Consider the following 23,934-nt stretch of genomic DNA (forward strand, 5'->3'; position numbering starts at 1 on the left):
ACCGGACAGCGAATTGCAAGTAGCTCCTAGAAACAGAAAATCTGAGTGCCCAGCATAAGCTAACCACCGAGCTAATCCTATCCCTAAGTTAGCCTATTAAAAACATCATCTGGAATAGTCACTGTACTTTTAGATTAGATAGGTCGAATAAGATTGGCTCCCATACATTTTAATGATGTTTTTATTCCGCAACTTATCCAGACCTTTAGAACTGTGAGAGTTGCAGGTATTCGGCCGTCAGCGTAAGTCTGCGATCCATCAGTTCAATGCAATTTTGGAAACTAGAACCATCTAAGGATTTTGTGAGTGTAGAGCTGTAATCGAAACACGCTAGTCTATTGACCTTATTTAAGAGGAATTAGGTGAACCCTTTCAAGGTGTCTGAAAATTCTTTTCTCTCGTTTTTTCGTAAAAAAATAGATGATAAATTTAAAACAACTTTGGTAGTATAAAAAGAATGATGGTGGGGGTCGAGCAGGTGAGAGAAAACATTTTTGTGCATAATAAATTAATACAATGAGAATATATAAATTTGAAAACTTGCAATACACATTTTATTAATTTTTTGTTTGTGAGAAATGTATATTTTTATTTGCCATTGGCAACACCGTCATTTGCTTGGTTGAGTGGGTAATCTGTGGTGCGTAAATACTGAACGAAGATTATTATCTGGTAGTGTATTTAGTGTATGGTATGTTTTGCTGTTTTTAGTAGGCTTATCGAAAATAAAATACGTAAAGTTTGTTGAATTATTTGTTATTATTATGGTGTAAATGTTAATATTGATTTGAATTTTTTCTTCATCGTATGTAGATCTTAAATAGTAAATTTAAGTATGGGATTAGAAAATGACAGGGATAGTAAAGGTAGAAAACATAAAAAATGTAAAAACGTTAAGGAAAAGGAGTTAAAACGGGTTGCAAGTAAAGAATGTTCTCCTGAAAGAAATGAAAAAAAGAAGACTAAACTACAGGTAAAGGACATTGATAAAGAAAGTAAATATTCCAATTCAGAATATAGTGAAAATTTTAAAGGGAGAAGAAAAGGTGAAAATAGAAGGGAATTAGATTTTAGAGTAAGAGGCAATGACAGAAGTTTTGACAATGGCAGTAGACGTCAAGATTATAAACGGTATTGGAGCAATGATAAAAAAGATGAATTCTCAAATCAAGATTTGGAAGCGAAAGAATCTTCATACCTCATCGGCTCTAGGTACTACAGTGAGCCTAAAAGAAAGCGTGATTCTAATAGAAAAGATCGAGAAAATAAAACTGTTATTGAGGAAAGTAAAGCGGATGAATTAAAGAAGGCTGCACCCGTTAAGAAAAATATAGATATGATCACTACTAAAACTGGAGGAGCTTACATTCCACCTGGAAAATTAAGGTTGATGCAGGCGAGCATTACGGATAAGTCAAGGTTCGATTTTTTTTTTAATTAGAAGGATTTACTTTTGTGCCTTGTTTAAACTTGGATGTACTAATTTTTTGTTTTTGTTTTTAAGTGCTGAATACCAAAGAATAGCATGGGAGGCTCTTAAAAAGTCCATTCATGGTCACATTAATAAGGTGAATACATCAAATATTGCGGTTGTGGCCAGACTTCTCTTCAAGGAAAATATTGTTCGAGGACGAGGTTTACTATGTCGCTCGATAATACAAGCCCAGGCTGCTTCACCGACTTTTACAAACGTCTATGCTTGCTTAGTTGCCATTATTAATTCTAAGGTATAACATTTGTACTTAAACTTGCATTTTTCCTGATTATTGCTAAATATTTTTTTTGTTTATAAGTTCTTGTCTTTTAGCTCAAAACCTTTTCGAAGTGTTTTGTAAATTTGATTTAAGCTCTGTTCATTAACGTTGCTTTACATTGTGCTTTACTAAACTTTTAAAATGCTCCTTATAAAATTAGAAGTGCTGATTTTTTTATTTTTTTTTACTTGGTTTTAGTTTCCCAATATTGGTGAGCTGTTATTAAAGAGAGTAGCCATTAGATTTAAAAGAGGCTATAAAAGAAATGATAAAGCAACGTGCATTACTGCAGCAACATTCATTGCGCATCTCATCAATCAAAGAGTTGTAAGTTCTTGTAGACCATTTAATCGTAGTAATTGTATTCGTAGACGCATTGTATAATAAGCATTCTAGTTTAAGATAGGATGTATTATGTTTAAAATTTTTGTTTTAGAGTTACCAGAAATATCCGTTTTAAAGTTCCCTGAGTTCGAACAAATAGTTATTACAAAAGGTCTCCTTCTCTCTCTATTTGTGTGTGGCACTCTAGCTCAAACACATAAAATTGCATAAATTTTAAACTTGTTAGAGACCCTCATGTGACTAGACAGAAAGTTAGCTGCTAATGATATTTTTTAAAAAGATCATACTTTGCATTTATTTGGGGTGTGCGATGTTAGTTTGAAACATTTACCAAGATTATTTGATTAAAGGCTTTTCTTTGAGTAGACTATCCTCTAAAAGGCGGTCTTATTGTAGTGTATAGATATATCACTTATTTATTAAAAGAAAAGTCGTGTTAAAATTTTTCTCTTGTCTCTTTCTGAACATCGTACGCCTATTTTCTCTTACTTTACAAAGTATTGTTTTGGTGTAGATATACTAATTGGAATTCTCTAATAGAATTCATACTAATATTAATACTAATAATTAATATACTAATTTTCACCATTTTTCAAAAATTCGTTTCGTGGTCCCCTGAGACCGGAAGTTTTTTTACAAATTGGTCTCTCTCCCTCTCTCTGAGCGTGTTTATCCTCTGTAACTCAAAAATTAAAAATCAAAGAAAATTCAAATTTTATTTTTTTGATTAGGTGCCAACAGAAGACATTTCAAGGTATAAGTCAAGATAGGTCAATCGAAAGAACTACCTTACTGAAGCAATTTTCAGTTTTTTAAAAATATTTTGGCATTGTTTCGTACCATTTTCTTTAATTTTGTGGTGCTAGTTATATGTATGTAGATCTAAAACTTGATTTAAAACTATATTCTAGAAAAATTCGTTTGAGGACCCTTTTTGTGAAATTCGCGCGTTGCCGATAAGTAGTGCTTTATTTATTACACAAATTTCGAGATTGAGGAAAGTTACTCAATCTGAAGTGTCTTTATTTCGTGATAGTTCACTTTTTGAGATTTTCTCGAATTTAGAGTTTTCGCAAACTTGGTATACAAATATAAAGTTAGGATGGTTAGCTAATATTCTGAGCTTGAAAATGGCTTCCTCGATTTTCAATAAAATTCGCCTTTAAAAATTTCAGTCATAAAGCTCTGTAGGGTTTAATTGAATTATTTTTCCAATTGTGAGAGTGTTCATATCAGGCAAGTGATGAAAGGTTTTGGTATTTGAATTTCTCAGGTTTCTTTCCAATTGCTGTTCTTGTATTTGGAAAGAGAACTGCAAATCACATCGTTTTCGATTAGATATTTCAAACAACTTGTTGAATTTGTTCAGGCACACGAAATTTTAGGCCTGGAATTACTGACTCTTCTTGTTGAAAATCCAACTGATGATTCTGTTGAGGTAGCAGTAGCTTTTTTAAAGGAATGTGGACAGAAATTAGCAGAAGTCTCTAGCAAAGGAAGCAATGCTATATTCGATATGCTTAGAAACATATTGCACGAAGGAAAACTAGAAAAAAGAGTAAGTACAAAGTTGAGTTAAGAATATTCTTTGAAATTAATTAAGTAAGGTATTGAAATTAGAGAATTTTCGCGAATTCGCTATATATACAACATACATATACAGGGTGAACCAGTAAGTACATCTAAAGTGGAGTTAAATGACGTATTGGCCAACTTCATATTTTCCACTGTTGTTGATTACGTCACTTAATTTATTTTTTCTAAAATCATTACTTTTTGCAATAAAAATGTTATTACTCAGAAAGTTTTAGTCCGAATTCGATTCTGATGGCACGGTTAGAAAGACAGATAAATTTTCTAAAAATTGACACCATTTCGAAGCATAAGTAATCCTCCAAACAGCCTCAATCTTCCTCCGGATACTGGAAAAAAAAAGTAATCGAAATTTTTAAGAAAACTCATTAGACCCTTATATGACCATTATCAGACCTAGGTGCTGGCACTTTTTGTAAAGTTTCCTTGCCTAATGGGCTTTCAAACGGTACATCATTTTCCAGGACTCCTTTTATCTTCGATTGAGAAATTACATTTGTTTTGCAAGAAAACTTGTTTACGAGCACTCAAGAGTGGTAGTCATCAAGTTGTTTAATTCACTGAAAACTCTTTTAGATGGACCAGTAGTCAATTTTTAAAGTAGATTGTCTTAAAATAAGGAAGTCAAAGATTACAAATTGCACTTTAAACATATTCTTCTGATCTCTCTGAAATATCAGAAATCTATAAAATTACAAAATCTATCAGTGGTCTTAAAATTTCCAAAATTACTATGTATTTTTATTTTATTTATTTATTTTAATAACTTGTATAAGGATTCAAGGAAACTGTTCACTGGCAAATTTTAAATTACTCAAAAAGCCCCAATGGTTTCTCTTCTGAAATCTGGGGGAAAAAAAATTATAAACAAATTTAAATAAAACACAAGCTTTTTCGGCCTTTTCTAATTGGCTGAAAGTACGAGTTGAATTATGGATGAAATCTTAAGTACTGGCTGATTTGTGTATCTTCGGCGTTTAATCAGTCCTTATTATGTAACTCTTTAAACTACAAGTTTTTCTTGAGGAGTTAATAATTTTGGCACCATTATTATTTTGTTTTGCAATTAATTTTTTCTTCGTTTAATTATTTCAGATTCAATATATGATAGAAGTTATGTTTCAAATTAGAAAAGACGAATTCAGGTCGTTTCCGTCGGTGGTGGAAGAACTTGATTTAGTTGATGAGGAAGATCAATTTACTCACCTTATGTCACTTGATGATGCTACTGATCCTCAAGATCTTCTAAGTTAGTAATGTGCTAAGTAATTTTTGTGGAAAAACTCATTTCAAGGATTAAATTGAATTTAAATTAAATTTTGATATAAAATAATGTTAATGATAGAATTAATGAAGAAAGAGTCTCCTCGGCTAAACTCGGTTTAAACAAGGTCTGGTCCAAATTTAATACAAATAACTTATCCCATTAAACGCTAAAAGTCAACTTTTCAACAGTGTCTCACGCGCAGTTGTATGCTATGGTTTCCAAGTTTAGGGTTTTCAACCTTACCGACATATTAGAAAAATTTCAAATATTTTTTATAAAGAGGTTTACCATCAGTCAGTCACACCTTCATACATGTTAGCTATTGAGACTGAGTTGCCGCCTTTAGAATCCTATACCCTTCATTTGCACTTAAAATATTTAATTAAAGTTCTATCTTTACCTGATCACCGTCTATCAAAAATTGTTGCCCTCCAGGTTATCAGGAATAAAGTTTATTGGTTTAAACATTGGCTCACTCCTCTCTCCAGGTGTTACCAATATGATTTTAATTGCTCTTTAGTTGTCCCTTCTGATTGCCCCTAACAGTTTCTGCAACTTCCAGATGTCATTAATAATTCTCGTCTGGAGGAGTCTGTAAATCATGCAGTAGTATCCGAACGGTTTTTATTGTATAGAGTTTTGATTTCGGATCATCGGGAAAAGGTTACGGTCTCCTCCGAGAACCTAAACTACTCGGAACTTCAGCTGCATACAGCCATGCCTAATATACTATTTTCTAAAAAATTGATGTACATACTTTTTTTAAAATTAAGTATTATTATTATAGAGAACTGATTCATGAGTAACGATTACAACATAAATCCCCCAAATCTGTTGAAATGTATCTTAAAAGTAAAAATATTCTAATGCAATTATATTGTCTTTGTTGTAGATGTGTTTAAGATGGATGATTTGTATGAAGCAAATGAAGAAAAATATAAAGAACTTAGAAATGAAATACTAGATACAGATAACGAAGACAGTGGATCCGAAAATGACAGTTCAGGCGATGAAGACGAAGAAGATTCAGAGGCGGATGATAATGAAGGTCATTATTATTATTATTATTATTATTAATATAATTTATATATTAATTAAAATATTTTGCCAAGCTTGAATATTGTTGATTTTTTTTTTTTAGAAAAACGGGTTTCAATAGTTGACAATACCGAAACAAATATAATAGCTTTAAGAAAAACTATCTATTTGACGATTCAATCTTCTTTGGATTTTGAGGAATGTGCGCATAAACTCCTTAGAATGGAAATTAAACCTGGGCAAGAGCAAGAGTTGTGTCACATGTTTTTAGATTGTTGTGCTGAACAAAGAACTTATGAAAAATTTTTTGGACTTTTAGCACAAGTAATTGGTTAATTTAAAATTTCTTCAATATTTGCTCATTTTTATATAAATATTCAATTTCTAATTCATTTTCAATTTTGACTTATCTATTTTGTAGCGATTTTGCCAAGTGAATCACATTTATGTGGCTCCTTTTGAGCAAATCTTCAGTGACAGTTATGCAACAGTACATCGTTTGGACACTAATAAATTGAGGAATGTAGCCAAATTTTTTGCACATCTTCTTTTTACTGATGCTATATCATGGGCTGTTCTACAAACTGTAAAACTTAATGAAGAAGACACAACCAGTTCTAGTAGAATTTTCATTAAAATATTATTTCAAGAACTGTCTGAATACATGGGACTTGCTTCGCTGAATGCTCGTCTTAAAGATCCGTAAGTGTATATTTATGAAAATGTTTTTTAATATAAAAAACTCGAATTAAATAATTAAAAATTATATAATTTTAATTAGTCTTCTGTGTACGTACACTGCCACTTCCGGAAGTATTCTCTTGTCATCACTGCTCACCACCTGAAGGTGTAAGAGACAGTTTTCTTCGATTTCTCTGGTGCTCTGTATGTTCCTATGACTTTGGATTTCATAAAAATGTTTTCAGAGAAAATTGCTAATAGATACGTGAGGGGAAGAGTTACAAACCGGAATTATTTTTCAAGGTATTCCTGGTGCGGGCAAACAACTTTCTCTTTCTATTCCAATTTATTTTATTAACTAATTTGCGAAGCAGATGAGTACAGATTTACTTACAAAAAATCTAAAATTAAAAATAATGTTTAAAAAAGAAAATAAATCATAATGTTGAACATTGTGCCAGAAAAAGAATCAAACCAAATATTAATAATATAAATAAAATAAAATAAATCAATTATAAAAAAAAAAAATAAATCTACTTCTTGAAATAAAAATAAAGAATTAAAACCATATGATACTATTAAAAATAAAATATAAAATAAAAAAATGAAAGACCTCAATTTACGTAATTATATTTACAGTGAACAAAAATAATTTATCTAATTGATTTTTTCTGCTATAGATAGCAATCAGTCTACCTACCTGCTTCTGATAACTAGATAGATAATGAACTCCTAGAGGCTCATATGTAGGACAATCATATTTATGATGGAGGGTCTCGAATTCCGTGCGATTGCAAATTGTGCTCAATTCATCATAATTTATAACATAGGAACTATTACGAAGATAGCATCGCATTTTTTCTTAGTAAAAAGTCTCAGTTGGCAAATAATTCTCAATTTGAATTATTATTCCATTAATTATTCTCAATTTGACGATGCTAGTTCTGAACCTGAGATAATCTTCTCCCCAACCCAGAGAACTAAAAGAACTGAATAGTAAACTGTACCGCCAGTTAATTGCATTGTTCACATCAATAGTTAAACTTTGATTGCTAAATTTCTCGATTTGTCAGGTACCATTCCTCGGACATCAGTTGTACAATTCAGCTACAAAAAATTGTCCGTAACCAAATGTAACAAGCAGAGGTCTTAACTGTGAAACCTCCAATCGCTTCTCAACCTTTTGACTACCATCAAAGTGTGGTATCTCTTTTTATTCTTAACGTAACATACATTTTCTTAAAACTCCGAATATACAGAACCGTATATTATGCATTACTATGAAATGACTTTTAGTGGAAAGGTATCTACCCTAAAACGAATTTTCTTAGAATAAATTTCAAATAAAAGACGTAGAACAAGTTTTCATGTAGTGTACATGTCTAATCTAGAGAAAATGAAGGGAGCCATTTTTATAAAAACTCAGAAAATTGAAAATTCCAGTTGGGGAATCTTATTAATTCTAGAATGTACGTCTAGATTATAAAAATAGATTATAGTAATACCGTTTTTGCAGTAAAATAGAATTTTAAAGGAAAGCCGAATCCCCAAAACTACCCAAAATCGACTTTTCCAGAACAAATGATTCAGATAAAGATTATTGACTCTTTTATATCTAATGAAGATACAGAGTTTAAAGAAAAAACTTTTAGTCAAAATTATAAGTCTCAATGAAATTTTGTTGTGGAAGATGCAGTATGAGAGAGTTGAATGTTCTCTTCAGATTTAATTAATAATATGTTAAAATATTAAATATATTTGCTTATTTAATGTTTATGAATAATTTATAAATTTTTTAGAACCTTGCAAACTGCAATGGATGGTTTGTTTCCAAGAGATAATCCGAAAAATACCCGGTTTGCTATAAATTTTTTTACATCTATCGGATTAGGAGGATTAACGTAAGTATTAAATTTTTGAATTGCAGTTATAATAAAATAATTGATTAAAAACTTGAGTCAATTTAAATTGAATGTATGTAATTAATTTTTTTCGTTGGGTCATGAATTTGGAATTTTTTTTTATAGAGATGAATTACGTGAGCATTTGAAAAATCTTCCAAAACCCGTTCCTATGGCTCAGTTGGTGGAAGAAGTGAGCTCATCTTCAAGTGACACTTCATCTGATTCCTCTTCTTCTTCATCATCTTCTGAAAATGATAGTTCATCAAGCGATGCTTCTAGCTCAGGTTAGCCTTTTTGTATTTGATTTTTATGTACAGCGTGTTTCATTTCTGCGGCCATAATAAGAATAAGTTTTACAGGTTACTTGCAACAAAAAGATGTCTAGTAACCTTATTTTCGGAATTTTTTTTTATCCGGAAGATTTTTTAAATTTTGTGTTTTTCCCAATTCTTACTACTTTACCACGTCAAACACTTTAAGATGTGAGGAGATTGCACAATTCGAAAGAGCATCTGATTTTCTGACGGCCACTTTACGAAATCATATCAATCTGTCCACATAATTTTGGTTCCATCCATTGCCTTGACAGTAAACTGCTGCTGTACGTTGGGCAGCCATCCATCTGGAGCTATAAATTCTTTATAAGCATCAATGGAACGTATTCTAATGGTAGGTAGTTCATTTGAAGCAGATCTAGGAACGCAAGCACTTCAACTAGTCGGAAGTCACAATCGGCTTAAGAAAATATTCGCTTATTATTCCAAATTATACGTTCACTTTGAACCAGTGTCATCAGGATTGTCAGGGACTGGATTTTCATCCCTGACTGTCTCTTGCTATTTTTGATTTTTAGCCATGTAGGTCGTCTTAGAGGCTTTGAAAAAGCATTGGATTTTCCTCTCCGCTTACGAATAATAATAATAAAAGGGAAGGGATTAGCTATGAGGTTAGCATACTGGACTCCCACGCGGAGGTCCCGGGTTCGAATCCAGCAGCTGACCCTTAGATTTTCTCTTCCTAGGAGCTTCTTACAGCTCACTGTCCGGTGATGGACAGTGTTGTCTGTAAAGAGAGAACACTGTCCGGAGGCCGGCAGTGCACTGGAAAAAGCTCCGGGCGCTAATAACCTCAGCTGTTGATGCGCCAAAAAAAAAAAAAAAATAATAATAATAATCATCTGGGTTTTCGTTTCTAATTATTGTTTTTCTTCCAACAATAGCTTAATATCATTAGTGTGTTATATTTAAGTAAGGTTAATATATTTAATGTGTCTACAGATTCCAAAGAGGAAAGAAAAAAAAAGAAATTCAAGAAAGTAAAGCATACTGAAAAGAAGAAACATAAGGCAAACATTGTGAGTACAAAATAATGCAGTGCAATTCTTCACGAAATAGAAAGACCCTTGTTTGTTAAAATATGCTTCAGTCCATACCTTTTTCTGATAGAAGCAATTGATTTGTGCTATGGTATTGCAATGGTCATGACTTTTTTTTTTAGATTCTAAGCAAGAAGAAAGTTAATACAGCCAAACAAGTAAAAAGCACTGAAAAGAAAATGAAGAAAACTTAAAACCAAACTAGTTTTGGCGGCATCCAAGTGAACACAAAATTAAAAAGAAAATGATATTTAGAAACAGAAATAAAATATTTGTAATATATTGAAATAATTTTTCACTTATTTTTGTAAGTTATTGGAAACGCTCTGTAAATGTTACTAACATGCAATAAATCAAACTGCTCAAATAGATGTTTGGAACATTGTGTTATCTTTATTCCAATTTGAATTATTAATTTTATGTACCTTTACAAAGGATTTCATGTAAATATCTCATTATTAAACAATTTTCATAAATAGAATCGAACTAATTGACAACTAAGTTCTTGTTACCTTTTAAACAATAAATTTACAAAATAAAAATACGAGTTGAAAATGTGGTTAGGTGTTGGATAATAATGCTGGATAAAATCATTGATTTTACACATCATAGCACGTATGTTTATTGTATGCCTAACCGATTTCATACTTTCATCTCTCATTTATCATTTTGGTGGAGATTTCGACACTTGCTGACTAGTGCGAGACAGTAAATAAGTGAAGTCCAACTCTCTACTCCAAACTATTAATCATCCTTTGATAATGAGTGAAGTCAGAAATAATATTAACATGCGAGCTATGACGGATAAAATCAAAGATAAAAAAAAAGAGGTACAGCAGGAACTCCTGCCATAATTATATATTTTAATTCTTTAAATTAGTAATAAATTTTGTAAAATTATGTTTATATGGATATATCTTCCAATCTGGATTATTTATTCTTTTGTAATAAATTCAATGTTAATAATATTAAACAGTTTTCATAAATAAAGACGTTTAAGTGTTTAATTACAACTTTACTTTTAACAGAGGTATTATACAAACTACTTTCTGCTAAGAGATATGATAAGAGACCCAAAAAATATAAAGAAAATTTGTTGTATTTTGACACTAAAGGTAAATTTAAGAGTATTTATTATGTAGTGATCCTTAACATTGAGAAATAGATTACAGATTTGTTGTCTTTTACAATCCGAAACCAGTTAAGTGTCTTGGACGGATCGACAGAACGCCTGTAAGCAGAGTTTCAAAAGAAGCTTTTGGAAACTGAATATGAAGATGAATCTCGTAGGAGATGGGTTGATGGTGTTAGTGCAGAAGAAGTCTTGAGAAGATTAGGTGAGTGAAGGTGATGGAAGAACGGCCATGTTACAGCCGAATGGGAAAAAAAGTGTAATGGGCACATATCTTAGTTGCTCACCAATTTTTTCTTGGTTACCAACTGCGTCTGATCTAAGAAGGTGGAGTACTGAAATTTCTCGGTTGAAAAAGAAGACCTTTCGTCACGTATTTTCTTTATTAAGTCAGCAAAGAAAAATGGGCGACTTTACTCTATCTTCCATACAGTTACCATAGACATCAAGGGCCACTAGATGAGAGAGCATTATTGTGTGTGGACATTTATTTTTCATCAAAAGATATATTAATTAATAAATCTGATACCATAAAGAAATCATACATTAAAGCAAAATTGTGTTTTTACATGTAACAGACAACGCCGCTAATTTATTACACAACAAATATATTTATATATAAATATATAATGGTAGTTGGACGTTAAGCCCCGCCTGAAAAAATAGGCGATTACTTTACTTATAAATATATAATGTACAAGTTAGATTTATTTGGAAACATAAACCCCATCATCATATCTTTTCTAAAGTAATAAATGCCATTTAAATGAAGTGGGAAAGACGTTTAAATGTAAGTGTGAATAAAAAGGGAGAGGGAAAGCTGGTTTTATTGTGCAATATAGCAAGCGACCTAACTAGTTTATAAAAGCAGTTTGTCATAGAAACATTGCCACCAAAATGAGGCTTGGATCAACTGTACCAGATTTTAAAGCATCAACTACCCATGGACCTATTTCATTTCATGAATGGATAGGTTCTTCGTAAGTAATTTAAAAGAAATCGTTTGATTTTAAATTAGAGAGGGTACCTCCAATCTGGAAAGTTGTGCAATTATTTTATTGAAAAGCTTTTTAATTAGCTTTATCTGATTGTAGCGTGTAGTAGGGAGTACCCATTTTCTGATCTCCAACGCACTTTATTTGGTGCAGAAGAATGTTCTGGCTGAAATATAAATGTTATATCAAGTAGCCTAATAATAATATTTAGACTGTGTGCTTGGTGATTTGGATTTTTTGCCTCTGTAAAAGAAGCAAATTTTCACTTGTCAATTAAAAATTTTAATTTTGTTTAATAAGACTTCTTTCAGATTAATTGAAACAGTTCTGAACAGCGATATTTATTTCATACCCGCAATGCCTCTTAATGCGTTGCCTAACTTAGCTCTCATAATGTTTGTTGGAAGTAACAAAATAATTTCATTTTAATTTCGCTGATATTCTTCCAACTTATTTCTCGTTGTTTTTACAACTATAAACAGCATTCGGGTTTACGACAAAGGTCTTCTTGAGAAAGCTGATATTTAAAAATTGTTAATTTGGTTATGTTTTAAGACTTTTTTTCTTTTATTAAATGCTTGTGTAAATTTTGTGGCTTTGGTGCTCCGAGTTTATACTTAGAAATTTCGGCCTTCAGGAAGTTTTTGTCTTTGACAACACAAATCAGACTTTTTTACTTAACATTTTTGTACGATGATCCTTATTGTAAATGCTTGTATTCATTATATTTATTTCTTTGCAAAAAAAAAAAAACCTCTTATTGAGGTGGGTTTGACCAAGTGAAAATTTCAGAAAAATGTATTGAAACGGTATTCAACAATAAGACTATAGAATCAGTATGATGGTATAATTAAAGTATTGCTTTTTTCAGAATTAAAAAAAGGCTGAGCTATCCTAAAGCCTTCATTTTAGTAATTGAAAATAAAAATGGTTATATAATGCTAGTTCTAATATTTCAATGTAAGTCTGCAATGTTATTAGAGATATGTACATACGTACATATGTCCATATTTAGTTCTATCAGGTTATTATTTACTTTGCTTCTCCAAATTAATTGAAAATGTTTGCTTTGGGTAGTTATGTAATCAGTATTTGATAAAATCTATTGACTTTAATGAAATAATACTTTTATTATTTTTAGAACTTTTATTATTTTTAGAAGTAACTTTATTTGATATCCTCTTACGGTTATATGTACCCTTCATCAAAATGACAAAGTTAATGCAAAAACTATACATACGTGACCAGTTTTGTAAAAATAAATAAATACATTTTAATTTATGAACATATTATAGAGCGCAGAGACCACTTTATTATTTTGACCCATTATATTGCTAAATTAATTTCAAAATACTATTTTATGTAAACAAATATTTATAGACTTGCACCTCTCCTGAAATATTCATTAGCTGTAATCCACCAATATTTCATATTCATTTTTAAAAATACTGTAACAATATATTCTTTGTAGAGCGTAATGTGAAGATGAAAAACGAAATTTATAAATTGATTTGTAATCTAAAAGGAAAGAAGAGGAAGAAAAGGCTCTTGGATAATTTTCCTGTAAAATGCTTCTAAACGGAAAATAACTAAAATCCCTGTTAATTTACAATAAATATTATAATTATCCAGTCAACCACTTTTAACTCAAATGATTGGTTTGATTAAAGTAATGTTATAATTCTATAAACAAATGTAATCACTTAAAGAAATAATATTATTTTAAAGAAAAGGGTTTCGCTTAGTCAGGAGCGTGGTACACTTGCAAGCCGGATTCAAGTTAAGGATAATTCTCACAGATTTTCTATTTCTAGTGTTACAGCCCACTGCGATAGACATATCCAGGATCTTAAAAGACTACGTCCGTGAATACCTTATAAGAAATGCTCTTTCAATTAAATATACATATGTACATATATGTGTCAGTGAATAAGAATTGAAAATTGCTGACCTGAAACAGCAATAAATAATTTCATCAATAAATTTCCAATTTTATAATGATTAGTAGAGTATTCAGTAACACTTCTCCAGGAAAATTTGAAATCTCATTAATGTACAAACAAAGGTGGAGGTTACTGAGAAAATTTTACCACTATAAATTCCAAGAATTTTATAGAAAACTGTTTAGTATTCATCTTTAAAAGACCATTGATACCAAATTTGTGGCACTCTTGCTGTGTTTCTTGAGCAAGTAGGTCTTGTTTTAGCTTTACTCTGGTCTACCATCTAATATTTTAAAGAACCATATCTGTTTTCGAGGAATTGCATCTTTTCTTGGTCTTCATAGGTGCAATTTTTCGACTACTGGTCCTGGGAGCTTAGAAATCCTTGTAGCCCAAGTATTTGAGAATTCTTTATACATAAGAATTTGAAGAAATGAAATCTTTCATCCAATAATGTTTCTACTACCATATTTTGCTATATGGAATTAGAAATGTTCGATAATAAAAATAGCTTGAAAAAAAAACTTTTTTTTATATATAATTCTATTTTTGGTTGTAACAATTAAAAAAAGAAGCTTTTTACAAGAAAAAATCTAAACCTATGCAAATATATTAGGTGTAATAATAGCAGATCCTGAAAATATGGTAGTTTTAAGATGCGCAAGTCTAATATATACTATTAGATCGTATATCTGATACTTAGGTGGTGTGTTCTATTTTCTCATCCTGCTGATTTCACACCTGTTTGTACAACTGAACTTGGCAGAATTGCGGTTTTTAAAGGCGAATTTGATAAAAGAGGTGTGAAACTGATTGCCCTGTCTTGTGACAAACTAAAAGATCACACTGACTGGATTAATGTAAGTGGCACACAGTTATCAAAATCATAAGTAAATTATGTTTATTTATAGCTATTATATAACAACCCTTATACAACTGTCCTGCCGGACAGTTTAGATGTTTATTTTGGTACTAGGTTACACCCGTTTTGGTAAATTAATAAATACAAAAAATTCATGTTTATCGCAATGAAAGATTTTGAAAGTTTTTAATACCGACACAATTTGCTCCTCCAGTATTCTTTTATGCTGCTTAAGTTATGTTAGACCTATTATGTGTGCTTCTATTAATTTACTCTTGTTGTAATCTCTTCTACACCTCAATTGCAGAAGTTGGCAGTGCGTACAGACGTGCCTAATACTATTAATTTATTTTACCTAAATATTTGTAGGATATTAAATCATACTGCAGAGACATTCCAGGAGATTTTCCATACCCTATCATTTCCGATGAGGATCGTAAATTGGCAGTAAAATTAGATATGCTTGATGAACAAAATAGGAATAATGAAGAATCTGCTAAAACTATTCGAGCGTTGTACATAATTGACCCTAACAAAAAGTTAAGATTATCAATGATATATCCTATGTCTACGGGGCGAAACGTTGAGTAAGTTAATTTCAGTATTTCATGTTTGTATAACATTTTGAACATATTTTATTTTACTTAAAAACTTCTGAACCGGTTGTTTAGAGATATAACTTTTTTCTTCAGCTGAAGTTTTTCTTCAGCCTAAATCTAAAATTATTTTTTAAGTATTAAGGTGATCATAATTGTCATTACTGCCAATTAATCTCAGTTTTATTGCAGTGAGATTTTACGAGTGATTGACTCTCTTCAGTTAACCGATAAACTTCAATTTGTGGCAACACCTGCCAACTGGATCGTAAGTAAAAAGATTTCCATAATGCATATGTTCTTAATCTTAACAGAAGTTTAAACGTGATCGAAGTTGTATGATAAATATAAGGTATTATAAACCTCCTCTTCGTATATCACAGTGTTGAGAAAGAAAATTAGTGTAATCAATGTAGTTTGAATGATACGTGTGATGGGGTAGTGGTAGGATCTTGTGGCGTATTCTTGATAGTTAATCTAAATTCTAAACGTTATTTTCTTCTCATGTTTTCCTTAATTTTTTTTTGAGATTCAGTTTATCACCATCTTTTGCTCAGGAACTCACTAGTTTGACTGTTAAATTCGGAAATTTAAGTTTTTTCAAAGATATTTATTCTCGATTTAACTAAAGAGAAGATTTATTTAAGAAGGCGATTTTGTATTTATTTTATGACCTCCTAGATACTGTTCAGCAATACCCAACAATATCATCTCATCTTTCTGCGGGTGATCAGATTATGTGGGCTACTAATACCAGTCCGTTTATGAGAACTTATGAAAAATTCCTCATATTTTTGACTGTTGACAAATAAAAATTTGAAGTCAGTGAATGCGGATAATCTTTCTTCTATCAATATATTCACTCCGACTTTAAAACTGTTTCATAAACCCGACTCCCTCTCCTAAGATGAGACCCCCAATAAGATGTGGGGACTATGAAAGGAGGTTGACTTTTTTTCAATCAAGTCGAAATGCAGCCAACAATACACAACTTTAAAATTTACTAAAAAAGTCTGACTGCTTCAACCTGGGGGCTACTTAGTGATGTTCTTTGTATAGCCCAAAAAATATGTTGTCGTTGGTATGAAATATGAAAAGGAGTTGATGTTCTTTGCAAATAATAGCTGGTTAGCACGAAGCTTGGCATTATGCAGAACAAATCTCTAAGAAAAATACTGTCAAATTGAAATTAGTAGGGACTCCCACTAGGGAGTGGGACTTTTGCGTTCAAGTTTGCGCTTCTTGAATAAAGTACGGAATTGAAAAAAACGGGTTTTGTAATAATTGCAGTAATTGAAGACATGCATTTTACATTACATTTATAGATTTTTGTTTTGATATTTCATATATTCCTTTCAAAAAAATAAATTATTAATTGTATTTGTAGCCTGGGGACAAAGTAATGATCTTACCAACTGTTAAGGATGAGGATCTACCGAAACTATTCCCTAAAGGAGTCGATAAAGTATCCATGCCATCAGGTCAAAATTATGTAAGAACAACAACGGATTATACGTTATAATATCTAAACTTTATATATCAATAAACAAAAGATGAAAATAAAGTAGTGCAGGAACATTGTAAAATACACAATAATTATACACAAAAATGTATTCTATTCTTTGAGTGTAATACATACTAATAAAATTAAAGAATACTTTCTTGTAAAAATATATTTCATTTCTTAACCTAAAATTATCCTTGGAAAAGCTCTCCGAAAAACATGGGAAAATAAAAAATATATATACATAGTTGATTAGGGTTGAGGAGTAATTCGAATGTAGGTTTTCTCTGAAGGTACAGGAACAGTTGTATAACCGTTAGGAAATAGTTTAGTTGCTTCTTCATCTGTTAGAGTAGGTAATACCATGCAATTATCACCGTGCTGAAAATAAAGAATGATTATACAGTTGAATATTTATTTTTAAACAAATAACTTCTATTATTAAAAGAAACTGCTTTTTTTTAATTGTAAAATATTGTTCATCGTTTTTGGTGACTGATTCATTGAACTAAAAGGAAAAAAAGATTATTGCCAATTTCGTTCATAGTTTTTTCCTTTCGGTTATTTTTTGTTATAAGAGGTCTTTATTTAGCTACGAAAAATGGAAACGACTTCAGGTTTTTAAAATTTCTGATTAACTGACTATAGTAACAAATACATAGTATAAATAAACTTTGCTGCAGAGTAAATCTTTATCAGCGCCCATGGTAGTGGTTCTTTAGCTTGACGCCATTACACATCTGCATCCAAAGTGAAGTCATACGTGTCTAATTAGCGTCATTCGCTGCCTATTTAAATATATATTTGGGATATGATTAAATCACGTGACTGCCACGGTGGCATAGTTAATTTTGACCATAATTTTTGGTCAACTATCCGAATAAAATATCAGGTAAATGATAATAAACCAAGAGCACCTATATAAGATGATCCGATGTGGTTACCGAAGTTTCAAATATGCGGGATTTATGCACAAGCCTGTATACAAATAGACACCACACACCTACTCATACACTAGTGGATCTGAGTAAGCATGCCACCACTCATACAATTGGATCTGAGCAAGCATGGCACCGAAGATAGCTAACATTTAGCCAGGTTCTATAAAAGGAATCTCCACTTCAGTAAAACCGTAATTTTCTTTGCATTTAAAACATTGCAATTAACGCCTTCAATTCCAACTAGAGGAAGTGATTTTTCTTCTGAGGTTTACAAAAGTACGTGTCTGACAGCCTAATAGTATGATAGTGAACATCGGGCTTTGAACCACTTAACAATGATATTACACAATCCTAAACCTTCCCTTGAAGAACAGCTTTAATTTACTCTGCTATTTTTTCCAAAAGATATTTAACCTTAATTTTACAGAAATAATAGTTTAACATCAGGTATAATACTCTTCCTGAATGTAATGGGCATAAAATCTATAACACTTCAAGGAATATACAATTAAATACCTTCCAATCCACAGGGGTTGCCACTTGCTTTGTTTCAGTCAATTGTAGCGAATCAATAACTCTTAATATTTCACTGCAAACAAAGGAAACCAATTTTAGCTGTTAAACAGTACCATGGGGCAGCTTATAGCCAAAAGTTATGTTATCTAGTTTTACGGATTAAGGCGAACAGATCAGCTTCAGCGCTAGCTGTTTAAAGAACCGCCTACGCAAAAAAAAGGCTTGGAGAAAAAAATTAATAAATAAATAAAGGCAAAAGATGCAAAATATGCTCTCTATCAGGGAAAAATTTAAAGAAAAAATAAAATAAAAAACAGTAAATATATTGTATATTTACTTTATTACGAGTAGATAGATTAATATCAGTTCATAACGAAGACGCATCTAAAGTTGTACTATTCACTACTTTTAACAAGGAAGGTCATAATTTTAGCGAGTGAAATCTCAAGAATGATTTCATCCGGTTATTATTGAAGGAACTGCGGCTTTATATCGAAATTGACGGCTAAATATCTTTGCATCTCCTATACTTTTTTTTGAGGGATGAGCGTTCCAATTCTGGAAAACAACTTTGACGTCCTTGACATCTTCTTGTGAGTGTTAAATTAGCAGGAAAGTTAACAAACATAAATGATAATTAAAAAGAAACAAATATAAAGTATTAAACTAATATTAAAATAAAGGAGTAATCTATAGAAATCGCCTACAAATGATTTTTTTTTGTAAATATTTCAATGGTCATGACTGAATGTAATGTGAGTATATCAATATATCCTCTTCCATTTCTGAAACCAGAATGACATTCAAGAATTACAGTTGTAAACATTTTGGTTATACAATTAACTAGTGCAATAATGTGGTTATTTGGTTCTTATCACCTTTTAGCTGAATTAGCGTATTTACAATTTGTGACCATGGAGTAGGAATAGATAGTATATTTAAAACGACATTACAAATAAGTATATAACACTCCACTGAGCACTTCTTCAAGATTTCACAGATTTTTTGAGTCGGAGCCATGCTTTATTATTTCTACTATTAGCTATAACCACCTCTTTTTCTTCAAGTTTTACATTTGCATTAAGAGAGGAATGGGTTACGCTATTAATGAGAAGGGAATATTCGCTACTTAAAGAGAAATACAGATTAGAATATAACATTAGAAAGTATTTTAATATGCTACCCTGAGGTAATGGTGACGCTTGTTGGCTCTGTCTGCTAAGGGAATCGCTGGCAAAAATAGGTTGCGAAGATATATGGTATACGTTAAATTCAATTGAGATTAAAAAAGCTCTCAAAGATCTCTTAGAAAAATGGTCTCGTTTATGGAAAAGCGTCGCTATTGAACGAGTCTTCAATTTGGGTTAAAGTCACGAGTACAGACATATGTTATTTCCACTTTGGTTGTATGCGAAGCTTATTTTAGCTTTACAATTAAAAAAGTAGTATTTGGAGCATATTTTGTTCTACGTACAACCCGTTCAGAAAAAATTATATTGATAAGTATTTCCCTTTTTATAATTACTGTCCTGCCCAACTTTTAATAATTAATAACTTGCAGAAGTTTAATGATATATACTATTTTACTTTTCATTCTTTTAAATTAAGAAATTTTGTGAAAAGAAATAAGTATTGCCTGTTTAATTTTAAATTAGCATCTTTTCTGCTATGTGTAATTTTATATTTTACATTTTATAACATAATCTCTTCTTTGAAATTATGACAAAACAAAACCAACTCTCTTGCAAAAACTCGTTTATAATGATGATGATAATAGAGTCTAAGGAAGTAGAATAATTAGTCTATCAGAGATTTATAATCTTACAAACCTAAAACATCTTCCTGAAGTAGCAGGATATAAAATTGATGCCCGTAGTTTCTTTTCAGGATCAGTAATAAATACCGCTCGGCACGTAACTGGCAATCCTTCTTTGTTTTTCTCCACTGGATCTATCATGCCAAGTTGAACTGCAAGGCTGCGTGATTCATCAGCAATTATAGGATAGGGAAAACCTTCGTTTTCTATTTTAGAATAACTTTTGATATCCTAAAAAAAGAAAAAAAATTGTTCGTACATGTGAAGTACAATTCTTCTTAAAAAATGTATAAGACAAATAATATAGCTAAGTGGTGGAAACCAGCATGGGCAGTAAACAAGATTATGGGAAACAACTTATAGGAAGAGTGAAATTCAATCATGTTATACGCGGTGCTGAATTGTATAATCTAGAGGGCCTCTCTGTTATGCCATTATGATATGAACGCGAGGATTTCTAACAATCATAGCATGTGATAAAAGCCAAAATGTTTATATATCTTTCATATAGGCTTAGAGTAAAGTTACAATATTGCAAATTAAAATGTATCTTGTGTCTGAGGGAAATTTAAGAAAAAATTAAAATAAATAAAGTAAAGAAAATACTTTTTTGTTGCATCCCTTCTTTTTCTCATCTTCTTTTTCTTCCTTTTTTCTTTTATTAAAACTGTCTGGTAGGACAGCTGCTTAAGGGTTCATCGTCAAAAAGTGCACGAAAAAGTGTAACGTGGAAAAACACCTAACTTTGACAATTTTTTTCTCTTTTGCTTTAAAAGATAAAATTCCTAAATTTTCTTTATAATATAGGGCAAATCCTTGTTTATAAATGTATTTTTATTGCAAAACTAATAGATTTCAAGGAAAAAGTTGCTGAAAATGAGCTAAAACGGCATTTTCAAAAATTTGTTGTTCTTGTTACCTTTTTTGTAAACGTAGCGCCTAAACGCTTCCCCACGTGATTTTAAGTGTCATCTTTCTCTTACACCTACTAAGAGGAAGTACTGCAATTGTTCAAATTATTGGCGCGTGAACCGATTTACGTCAATGAATTGTCATTCGATTCGAAATTTTATGTGGATATAGCTCTTACCCCCAACTTGGTAGCTTGCAGCAGTCAAGCATACAAAATTGTCCCAAAGAACCTGGCAGAAAATCAAAGTTACTAAATTCGGTTCTGAGAGATATAGAGCGATTTATTAATTATTAAGATATACGTTTTATTTATTTATTTTTTATGAAATTTGAATTGCTTTTGTTTGAATTGAAAAAGTGAATGCTTTTTGTTTTTGATGTAATAAAATGTCTAAACAATAATAACAACAACAGCAACGCCAAGAATTCGAAGGCGGAAGATTCACTGCCTTTAATGCAAATTTTTAAAAATACCCCTCAAACAAAATTTTAAATATTTTTCTAACACATAAAAATTAATATAAAAAGATTAATATTTCAACACAATAAAAACTGAATTAAATATTATCAGACCTCGATCCACTTATTCTGAACTTCAACAGGATCACAAGAGCATCCAATTACTTTAACATTCCTTTTGGTAAATTCAGGGATCAGTTGCGCCACCCTACCCAATTCTGTTGTACATACAGGTGTAAATGCATTAGGATGAGAAAAAAATACACACCATCTGCAAAGTGAAAAAAATGAAAGAGTGTGGGTTCACATAAATTTCAATTTTGGCTTTATATTCAATCGGTTACACACACAAAAAAAATAAATACTGAAGTTAATAATATCCCTACCTAATCAAAAATCCGTATATCAAACATTTTGAATTGATCTAAAAAGACATGTTTCTCAAAAGATGAGTTAACTTATTTCTTTTTATTAATTATAGAGCGTAAAGGCTTGGACACACAGAAAGCGGTCTGTCGCGGCGGGCAACGATCTTCCATCGAGGCGGTCAGGCAGTATAGTTGTATTACACAATGTTGCATCATCTCTGTCAAACAGAACGTGGTCTACCGTCGCGGGCTAGTCTGTCGCGACGACAAGCTATCTGTAGTACAAAATTACAGATTTCAACGTGACCGCCTTACCACCTACTAATATGAAATTAAAATGTTAAGAAACTTTTTACTCATTTTTTATTTCATTATAACAAACTGGAAACATATGGTCGTCGCAATTTGTTTAATCTCATGTTTTCCTTTAATTAAATTTACTTATAACTCAATCTCTACACCACCTTTAAAAAAGAAATGAGTGAAGAAATTGAAATTTTTATAGAATATTGTGCGCAAGTAAAAATTTTTGTTTGACAGTTCACACGAACATTATAAAAATGTCTTAAAAAGGCTGAAGCATGGAATGAAATAGCTCAAGAACTCAACATGACAATAATTTCAGGCACCCAACTTCGCTTTTCTTCTTTTTGCTTTGCAAAGCTAATAGCAGGAGTTGTTCATCGTCCGAACTCATACTCAATACATAAAAATGAAAACAAAGAAAAAGAAAACGCACTACTACTTCTAAAGAAGAAAGCGACCAAACTGGACCGCTCAAACAAAGATATCGCGTCCTGTGTGACGTACCCATATCGCAGACCTCCGCGACGACCGCTGGATCGCTGCCCGCCGCTACAGACCGCTTTATGTGTGCCCAAGCCTTTACAGTTGGTTGTACTCGGTCGAATTCGTGTATTTTCTGCTTTTAGAAAATAAATGGTTTGTTTGCTGACTTCGTTCGACCTAACGCCCAAAAAACTAGACATTTACTTTTTGAAAAACGAAACTGTAATAATAATGTTTTAATATTTAAGAATACTTGGTGAATGATAAGAAACAAGAATTTATCATAAGGTCATGTAATACAATTGGTCATTTCCGGGATGTGTTAAATTAAGATCCCCTGATACAACTCAAGCCAACTAAAGTAAACTTAAAATACTTCTTAAAATCACATTTAATTGATGTTAAGTTCGGATAAATTTAAAGATCGTAATTCAGTATAAATTTAAGGAATAAATAAGAATAATCTTTCTCTTAATTGCGCACAAAACATAGAAATTGATGAAAGAATAAAATAAGTGGTGTGAGAAGAAGCAAGAATTTATCTCTGAAGCCCACGTAACATATCGTCCTTATCACAAAGTAATGCTTTTTATGATAAGGAAAGATGAGTTTGCACTGAAAAAACAGTCTATGTAAATAAAGTATAGTAAAACATGATGAATGAATTTAATATGTTATAAAATCTAAAAATTATGCAAGGCTTATTTGAATAAAAATGTATAGGCAAATTATGCAAAAGATCGCATTTTTCAATTAAAATTAATAAAATATTACGATTTGTCAACCCATGAGTAGAATTGAATTTTTCCTTCAGTAGTGTTGGCAGTGAAATTTGGGAACTCATCTCCTAAATTAACCATTTTGATTAACCACTGATTACTGACTAATCAGTGTAACACACACTCACGCACTATAGAATGCACCGGCTAATTGTTTCGCTCCTATAGCTGCAACTGCACAGCTCAACTTAAACTAGGGTTAGGGGAGGCTACGTTCACACATCACTCAAATAAGTCAGTGTTACCTTAACGGCCAATCATAAAATTTGAATTTTTGTTATTCCAAAAACTGACTGAAATATTTTTTCTTAAAAATTAACTAAGCACAAATTTAATCAATTATTTTTTTAATGTGTAATGACAAA

The 23,934-nt window shown here is 31.3% G+C and overlaps 3 protein-coding genes across 3 annotated transcripts; 2 read left to right on the forward strand and 1 right to left on the reverse strand.

Annotated features, from left to right (window-relative positions):
* Positions 1-627: 627 nt before the first annotated feature.
* ncm (pre-mRNA-splicing factor nucampholin) lies at positions 628-10,443 on the forward strand. The gene is made up of 12 exons (XM_074131461.1): positions 628-1,419; positions 1,505-1,727; positions 1,953-2,081; positions 3,469-3,657; positions 4,788-4,941; positions 5,852-6,007; positions 6,101-6,321; positions 6,419-6,699; positions 8,478-8,579; positions 8,706-8,866; positions 9,860-9,936; positions 10,080-10,443. Exons 1-12 carry the CDS (start codon positions 836-838, stop codon positions 10,149-10,151), a joined length of 2,349 nt encoding a protein of 782 aa, XP_073987562.1. The 5' UTR covers positions 628-835; the 3' UTR covers positions 10,152-10,443.
* Positions 10,444-11,910: 1,467 nt separating this feature from the next.
* Positions 11,911-17,156, forward strand: LOC141455949 (peroxiredoxin-6-like). Its single transcript, XM_074131465.1, has 5 exons — positions 11,911-12,069; positions 14,731-14,887; positions 15,259-15,476; positions 15,678-15,753; positions 16,873-17,156. The coding sequence occupies exons 1-5, from the start codon at positions 11,987-11,989 to the stop codon at positions 17,005-17,007; spliced, it is 669 nt and encodes a 222-aa protein (XP_073987566.1). The 5' UTR covers positions 11,911-11,986; the 3' UTR covers positions 17,008-17,156.
* On the reverse strand, positions 16,995-23,775 carry Prx6a (Peroxiredoxin 6a). The gene is made up of 5 exons (XM_074131466.1): positions 23,565-23,775; positions 21,748-21,904; positions 20,276-20,493; positions 18,447-18,519; positions 16,995-17,370 (listed from the first exon to the last, which is right to left on the reverse strand). Exons 1-5 carry the CDS (start codon positions 23,648-23,650, stop codon positions 17,242-17,244), a joined length of 663 nt encoding a protein of 220 aa, XP_073987567.1. The 5' UTR covers positions 23,651-23,775; the 3' UTR covers positions 16,995-17,241.
* Positions 23,776-23,934: the final 159 nt, after the last annotated feature.

This window comes from Rhodnius prolixus, unplaced genomic scaffold (assembly GCF_049639745.1).
Source record: "Rhodnius prolixus isolate KJV_2025 unplaced genomic scaffold, Rpr scaffold_4, whole genome shotgun sequence".
In the NCBI taxonomy this organism is placed as follows: Eukaryota; Metazoa; Arthropoda; class Insecta; order Hemiptera; family Reduviidae; genus Rhodnius; species Rhodnius prolixus.